This window comes from Anopheles bellator, chromosome 1, assembly GCF_943735745.2.
Source record: "Anopheles bellator chromosome 1, idAnoBellAS_SP24_06.2, whole genome shotgun sequence".
NCBI lineage: Eukaryota > Metazoa > Arthropoda > Insecta > Diptera > Culicidae > Anopheles > Anopheles bellator.
The window spans coordinates 50373320-50382135 of NC_071285.1; the positions used below are offsets into that span (position 1 = coordinate 50373320).

General features: G+C 52.7%; 1 protein-coding gene across 1 annotated transcript in view; it reads right to left on the reverse strand.

The window, feature by feature from the left end:
- LOC131215792 (uncharacterized) overlaps window positions 1-8816 on the reverse strand; it is a 33137-nt gene that overhangs the window by 2624 nt on the left and 21697 nt on the right. The window contains exons 4-6 of the mRNA XM_058210188.1: window positions 6712-6920; window positions 6253-6638; window positions 29-227 (exon numbers count right to left, since the gene is read on the reverse strand). Coding sequence (XP_058066171.1) covers window positions 29-227; window positions 6253-6638; window positions 6712-6920 — 794 coding nt within the window. The remainder of the gene's footprint in view (window positions 1-28; window positions 228-6252; window positions 6639-6711; window positions 6921-8816) is intronic.

Genomic DNA, 8816 nt, shown 5'->3' on the forward strand with positions numbered 1-8816 from the left:
GAGCGCGGTCTCGGAACGGCACACTTACCCACTTCATTGTACACTACCCGGAAGGAGTCTGAATGCAGATGGCCGAAGAACTGTCCCTGGATGATCGACGAGTAGCGCTTGACGAGCCGCAAGTAGCGCGCGTTGTTCTTCTCGGTGAAGCTGGAGTGCCCGAACGGCATCATGTGGCCAATGTGGCGCTCGTCCGAGCCTGGTGGTATGTGTCCTACGATATATACCTGCCAAACGAGGGAGGTACGAGAGAGGTATCGATCAGCAGCGTATCTAAAATTCAATTATGACCCATAAAACGTAAGACATCCCTCCGTCGGAAGGGCCCTTAAAACACGCTGGGCGAGAGAGCCTGGCCGAAAGTGGTCTTATCGGTTGACCGCACCCGCAATTCGGTTGACCCGCCGCTCGGAGCCGACAGATTGATTGGAATCGGATCAGGTAAACTGGCCACCCGAAGTCGCCGGCCGGCCGGCCAGCCGGCACGAAAAGTGGTGAAATAAATGAACCAAAACCCGGTGCCGTAGATATTGATTGTCATAAAATGGCTATAAAACCACAGCTCTCGGGTCCAGGTGGGTTGGAGCAACAACAAATCCTTCCGAACAAGCCGCCCCGAAATTGGTTCCAATAAATTCGATGACTTTGAGGAAAACTTCACCCCGGCAGCTCTCCGTTTCACTCGCAGGACCTTCGATAACATGGCGGAATGACTAATGGATTCGCTTCGGTTCGCTTCGGTTCGATGATGAATTATACAGATCGCCGCCGGCCGGCCCGGGAACTGGCCGAGTCATCCGGTGGCAATATTTAATGCGCCCACCTTATGTTGGCCCGACCGGAAGCCGTCGCTTTCCTCGGGATGCCTCGGTTCTTTCTTCGCCGAAACAGCATCCCGTGCACCCGGACGAGTCGTGTCATTTGTCGGGCCCAGATTTGAAGTTTATTGATTTTTGTAACCCCGTCTCCTGAGGGCCGAGAAAAGCGACAGACACCGGGCGGACACCGGAATCTCGTTTGCCGAACGGCAACTGGCGGTCACTGAATTGTTAATACGCCGAGGATGTAAATTCTTTGGAGAGAGCGCATTCGGTCGTCGCTTTCTCGTCGCCGGAACCCGTTGTGTCGGTGTGTTGTGGGTATGTGAACTCAATTATTCAACCGCCTCCGGCTCGAGTCGGGGCCAAAAAAATCCCCGAAGCATAACTCATCAATACGACGTCACGGAGCTCGCTTACAACTCGATTGATCGGGTCGCAAACGTCCCACAGAATCGGGGAGTCCGAATCGGGGCCAGAGATTAAATTTTAAGACACGATTACTTTTCGAAGCTTGATGGATAATGTCATAAGGGGCACGACCAGTTATCCTCGCCCTGCCGTCCGTCAGCACGGGGATCAAGGGGCCTTTCGTCCGCCAAAGATCTCGGAATGGATTCAATCAGACGATGGCCAGCCTCGGCGGGTCGTAAATCAGTTTCCGGTTCGATTACCGGCAGAAATCTGTCTACGGTTCGACCAGCGCATCGCACATTTACTACACGACGGCCGTTCCACTAATCGAGTAGAATAAATGGGGGATTAAGCGGGCCCGGTGCCCTAGCGTGCTCCGGTGCTCCTTGGCCATTCACATCATGTCCTGAATCTCGGCCTCAAATTGCATACCACCGGCCACTGGCCGGTTGATGGTTATGATGATGATTCTCCCGCCCGGGTTGCTGCTGCTGCATCCTGCCAAGGGCCTCCGGAGCATCCTCGAAACCGAAGCCTTTTTTCTGGTGAGCCGGAAACTGCTGATGTGCCTGTCTGCTGTAGGCTTCTTCGGGCCGGGGCCGGCGAAGAACATCTTTCTGTGTTCCATTTCCGGAGCCCGGAGCAGTGTTTCTCGGGCATCGTATCCGTTTGAAGGCAACACAGAGCCGCAGCAAGGGCTGCACCCACTGGCTGTGGGCATAAAAAAGGCTCACGTTTCCGTCCCACCGGAAGCTGAAATCAATACGGAACGATAAGCGGCAAACGGCAGCAGCACTAAAGCCGCACGAGATTATTGATTTATCCGGTTCCGGCTGTTTGCGCCAGACGCTATTGGATGGCTCGCTACAAAGTTGTGAAAATATGCCCGATCCCGTCCGGGATTCTTTCCACCCTGGGGTTGGTGGCCTGTTTCATAGAAAGGCCGCACATTATGTTGCCATTACTGTGTCGCACAAAGTCACGATTGAGGCATTACTTCTCCGGCCGGCCGTTGGCTGGCGGAGACTTAAAGCTCATTCGCAGATTACTCTAGATCTGGTCCGGGTACGTTAAGCCACTCGATTTATAATGCCCGGCCGAGCTCCAGGACCCCTGATCGATGGAGCAGATTGCAGAAATTCATTAACTCACCACACTCGGGCCGAACGGACATCCACAGAGTCTCACCGGCTGGGCCATGGCAAATCGAAACCATAACTCGTGACTCGTGAGTTCGCGAAAGGCGCTACGCCACGAGCAACTTTTCTTAAATGGCTTGCCGGTGGGTTTCGTGGAATAAAGAAAGAAACGCGTCCCCGGTGCCATTAATCGGTGGCGTTAATCGATTTTTAATTTAGTTTTAATTTTATCAGCTGCACCGGACAGCTTCCACTGCCACGGGATGTTGATCATTTTAAGTTCGCGCCCATCCCGCTCCATGCCACGGTGGTTGATGTTGTTCCGTGCCGTGGCCGCCCAGCCAGCGCGTCTAAAACTTTTCATTTTGAATCGATAACGACCTATGGGTGGTGTCGGAGCAAATTTCGATAGTCATTTAGTCAGCCAGTCGGCCAGCCAGCGAGCGGTAATCTAATCGTTGACTCGACTTAAGCTCTACTTGATGGCCCGGGCCCTTGGCGTTAATTCCTGGGTGGGCCCGGGAAAACAGTTTTCCCCGGCCCCGAATCCGGCGAACCTGAGCGAACGAACAACAGGCGAACGAGTGTTTAAATCCCGTAGCAGCGAAACTTTTCGCCTTTTCGCTCGGAGCGCAAGATCGGGGTGGCCTAAAAAATGGTCCGGGCGTCCGGTCGGTCCTTTATCTACCGGGACCGGGACACCGGCGGGCTGGGCGCGGGCCCGTCCCAGCCCAGAAGGTTGACAAAGTTTTGCTTGCTGTCTCATAAATACTGGCGGTCGCTGCTGCCCCACCAGCGTCGATCCGTGTTGCGCAAGTTTAAACAGGACACTGATAAATAGCAGAACCCCCGACACCCCTCCCGACGGTACACTGGCACCGGAATGGCGCCGGGCCGAGTGCTTTCGGATCGCACAGCCTGCCCGTCTGTGACGCTAATTATGGATAATCAAATGGCGAATATTTCAAGTGAAAAGTTTCGCTCGCCTCAGATAATAATGATCGTGGCGCGTGACCTTTTTTCCCTCCAGGCCCTGCTGGGTGGCATATTTTTCGCGAACGATTTTCCCGAAGGGAAATCAAACGATAAGACACCGGAGGCGGTCATCCGTCATCCTCGAGCCTGTTCGATGTTCGACCGCGCCCCGGGACAGTTAATGAATATTGGGCGCGAGATTTATGGTCGGTCCGGATAATCGGACCCACCCAACAGCAGCCTCAATCTGGCCAATTCCGGCAGCCTTAAGCGCTTAAAACGGATCCCGAACGATGTTTACCGATTGAGGAGGCAACTGCTACTCGGGAGTGTCCGAAAGGTGTGAAATATTTCACCCGAAGCACCTCGCAAATTGCGTGGATCAGGTGTCACGGTGTTTCACCGTGCGGTCACGGGGCCGCGAGGTGTCGAGTAATTATCGTACACTGTGTACATTGTGTGCGTACACATCCGGGTACGTAACAATCTGTTTGCGTAGCGCTCCGAATTACAGCTGCCCCGAATTCGCTGAGCACGCCCCAAAACGAACGGCTGCCGGGCCCGGTGTGTGGTGTGTTTGTTTCGCGTCCAGCCCAGCCCTGTGCGGCTCCTGGACGGGCCCCGTAAGATCAAAGCCCAATTATGGCCCAAACACTATTGCGAGACCGCCGGGCAAATATTTTGACATAACGAGCGACGCACACATTAACCGCGACAAACTTTTCCCACGTGAGCGCTTTATGTTTAATCAGCACCTGCGGTCCGTTTTCGTGCGGATTAAACCCGTTCCAGGACGCGTGCGCTTATCATCGTTTATGGTCGTGGATTGAAGGACATCTTACGCAACTCGAAGCTAAGCTGGCCGGCCCGAGCGCGAAGCATAATTAATGCGGCGGCCACGACCCGTTAACACCTTGCGGGCTTAAGTTGCGAACTATTAAACTTAAACCTGGCAAGCAGTCTTTTATTAACCGATTATTTAACCCCACTTGGGCTTTGCCGGTGGGATCCGGTGGCCAACAGATAAACGGCCCGTCTGCCGTCTGCCTGCTAAAAGTATGTTCGCGTACCACAAAAAATGGGGAAACTTATCCATCCGACCGCCACCGTATCCTTAACATCTTGCCACGGCCCGGGCACGTGTACTGACGCGTCCTGAGACAATCTCATTAAACCCGCCGCGTGTGCGCTGGATAAGAAAGTTTCGAAGGGGCTCGTCCTCAAGATTAAGAACCGGTTGCCGGAGGCGTTCGCTCAAAATCGCCCGTCTGGCTCCGCCGTCAGGGTCCCGTATGCGGCAGACAAACATAACGGGCGGATGAGCAACAAAAAAAAAAATCCACCACCTAAATTAAACCCCAAAAAATGGTCCGGTTACGAAACACCAACGATGAAGAAAAAAACAACGGCGCGTCGAAGCGAAATTCCCAAAACTTCATTAACCAAGAGATTAACAACCGTGTGGATAATGGCCGAGATTGGGCGGCCAAAAATTTGGGTGTATTTTGGGGGGGCGCAAACGAAGCGGCTGTTTGCTCTTTACTTGCGTCTGTGCCACTTGCCATTCTACGTGGGACCGACATTTCATGGGATGGAGACCATCTTGCCACGGTCCGCCCTTTTTAAATCGCCATCGGATGATTCGCTTTAAATGGGAGAAAATGATGGCCGGTGTTGTTTTGGTTGTTGTCGGTTAAATTTCTTAATGTTGCACGACTGTGCGACACGAGCCACCCTGGAATGGATGGATTACTGGTCGCGCAATGCTGCTCCCTCGATTCAGCGGACAAGCGACCAAGCGACCGAGCGGTCGAGATTACACAAAACCCTCGGTCGAACTTTGTTACGCGAGTTTTTTAATTAATTTTAATTTTTGCTTCCCGTGCTTCGTTCAATCCTTCGCGACCCTCGATGCATCCAGACCCCGATGGCACCGCGGGTTATGAAACAGACGGAGCACAGAGCATGAGGTGCCAGGGGAAGACAGGATGAAGAAAACAATCCTGTAAACGAACCACCGCCCCGGTGATTCAAAGAAAAGTGTGAAAAGCATCCCGCGGACAGAGTGTCAGTGTGGGGAGCGAAAATCGGATCACCGTGTTGCAGGCGCCGGCTTGCAGCGCCCTGTCCTTTTCCCGGCCGGGCCCCCGGCTCCGGTCCGGGACTTGGCCCCTTTGGCGATGAACTTCGCAGTTCCGCCGTCACGTTATTGGATGGCTTTGGCCGTAGTTTCATTAAAGGATCGTTTTGAAGTTTTCTTTTCGCCATTCCTTTTTTTTTTGTGTGTTGGTTTGCGGCACGGTTTGGGCAACAGTTTTCAAGAGTGCACAACTTTCCCGGCGTTGCAGTTGGGTTTCGGTGTAGTTTCGTGTTGGTTGCCACTCCGTGACCCCGTCGCGCAGGGTCGCGCCAAACAACAAACAGCAAATTGTTTTCAGTCGTTCGTATTACACAATGTTTTATCTGCTCTCTGTTTTCGGTTTTTTTTCTGGGGCTTTGGGGGAGATGGTGTTCGTTTTATGCTTTTGCCAAAAAAACCGTTTCGATGCTTTTTGTTGGTCTTTTGACGCACGCTCGCGCTCACGGTATCTGTGTGTTTGGCAGGCAGGACCTCGTTTTTTGTTGCGCCGCCGGTATTTGTTTTTCTTTCGACGAAAAGCCCACGCCAAAAAGGGTCAGCGCAGAATCGTCCCGATGCTGGCGATGTGGGCGCCCAATGTCACGCACTTCTGGATGCGCTTTCGTAGCTGACGTGTTCAAAAAAACTCCACAATCCATAAAAATGATGCTTCTGCCTTCTGGGGGGGACCGTTGACACATTTTTGTAGGCAACTTTTGAGCTTTAGAATCAAACGCTCCGGCACTCCATTTCGGTATTTTGAAACAAAAAACAGGGCTACACTTACAGTTTCCTTATTTCTACTCGATTTCGCTAGAACCTCCTCCAGCCATTCCCACTGCTTCTCCGACTCGTGGCTGCTTGATCCCGATAATGCACTGGCGTGGCCGACGAGGCCACCGTCGGCCACGTTGCTACTGCTGCCGTAGCCGCTCCGCCGGTCGCTGTACAGGTAGCCGGAGGAGGCGCTGCCGTCGCGGCCGTGGTAGTGCTTGCCGATGCCGTGGTGGTCACTGTAGTGGCCACCGGCCGGATAGTGGTAGGAACCGTCAGGCCGCTGCTTTACCGCCGACGAGTGCGACTGCGAGTACTTCGGGTCGTGCCGCATGTAGTTGGTGTTTAAAGCTATGATCCTCAGCCGACTCTTGGTCTGCTCGATTGTGTAGTAACCACCTGCGGGAGATGAACGGACCCCAGATCCCATTTGAGAGTCGGAAGGGGAGGCACTGCGAGCACCGCTACCTACCTTTCTCGAACGTTTGCAGTGCCTCGAGTGGCAACCAGTGGCGCCAGAGGTCGCCGAGCTGTTCGAAGTTCGCACTACCATCCTCGTGGCCGAGCACCGGAAACACAAACTGTGACGGAAACGTGCGGCTCATCAGCTCGGTGATGTTGCGCAGCACGTCCAGTCGCTTGCTGTCGTGCATCCGCTTGGCCGAGTGTGACAGTCCATCGCTAGAGGAAAAGAAAGCCAAAGAAAAATTAGTTATATCGAATGAAATGTTGCTAAACTTAGATTAACGTGTGACAATAATTGCGAGCAAAAATATCCACTTTAGGATAAGACAATGTCTATTCGACGGACGGTCGCACCAGAAAATCTGGACTTGGTTAAGTATGAGTCTGGACGTGTCTGGATCTGGACGAGTGTGAGTAAGATTAATGGAACCAGATTAATGGACACGAAAATCGCAAAGATCACAATTGATCTTCAAACCAGTACTTGCATGGGGGAAGGATATCACGTCCGGAAGATTCAAACTTCAGTATGTTCCAAAACATACTGGCTTCCGAAAACTGTGCCAAAACCGCAAATCCAGTTTTAGAAATAGCCCACTCTGTACGTCGTATTGCAGATTCAAAAGACGGTTTAAAAGAAGCTCAGAAATTAGCTGCGCTGAAAGAGAGATGCCATCTAACCGTCTTCTTTACTACGGTACTACCGACTGGATGAAGCTAATGAATTGACGAGTGCCCACTTTCAAATGGTACTCCTCACAAAATGACGTCGGCGTCAGAAGATCAGAGCAAATCATCCCTACTTAGTCTCCGCCGTTCCAACCCGAGATAGAGGATGTTTAAAGTAAAGAAAAATCACCTTCAACATTCATGCCGGGGTGCCGTGGTTGCGGGCGAAATTTATGCATCCAAATGCGAACTCAAGCCTTGGGCCGAGGGCCCGGTTTGCCGCCTGAATGCCGGCCATTACATGGTGTTTCCGACCTTGAGAGTCGCTTGATAGATCTCACCTACACCGCAGCCCACGTAGAAGGTCCGGTTCGTCTCGCGATTGAAATAAATGCGCGGCCATTGCCCGGCGGTGGCTGGTGGGGCTTCCGGTTGGGCGGTGAGGCGCAAAATTTATTCAAATCATTCCGGGACCGGGAAGTGGCAACAAAGGAAAAGGAAAAAGAGCGGTCTTTTTTGCAATACTTTTGCCTACGTCCAATCTTGGGCTGCGATCTCATTTTTGAGGCGCCCCTGAACTCGACGTTGACCCTTTATGCTGAACACCGATATCCGCGAGGCTCGCTCGGAAAACCTGGACCACCTGGAAAAACCTTCAATGGTTCGGGCTTTCCGGTTCGGGTTGGTTAGAAACGTGCAAAGAGTCGTGAAAAATTGTCACGAAGGTTGCATTCGCCTGCACACGGTTCACAGTTTCTGCACCGCGCCCGGTACGGTACGGTTACCTGCGCCCTAATCCTTGAGGGAACTCACTCCGAGAGTGCCGCGACCGGAACGACCTGCCGATAGGTAAATATGGAAATGAGATTCACCGGGCGATGGCCTGGCGAGATAAATTCGATCTGTCGTGTAGATGGATGAAGCGATAGGCCCTTCTGGCCCTTCGACCATCACGGACCACTGCGGTCCACTTAAGCCTCGTGCTGTCGACGGTGGCCGCCGGTGAAGCTGAGTGTGTAATTTTAAATTATCGAACCCAGCTGACAGGGGCTCCTTCAAATCGGCTTCGGGTCCGTTACTACTGTGAGGCTTGTACGGGTTTTAAAATGATTTCACTGTGGTCCAAAGGTACAGCCAGCCGGTGGCCAATCGCACGAAGATTCAATCGCCCGCTGCTTCCATAAATATCCTCATAGTGACATTCCAGAATTAGCTTTCTAGCGACGGTCCGATGGCCTCAAAATGGAACCGGTAAAAGGGGGTTTACAACGAAGGCCGAGATAGTGGGTTTGGTCCTTTTATTTTGGGAAAAATCAACCACCATTTTGGAAGCCGAGACACGGTGACGGGGCGGTGACGGTGCTGGGAATTGATTGGTAAAATGTTTGCCAGTGTCTGCCAGTCAACAGCATTCTTGCAACGCAATTTCGGTACCGACGGTAA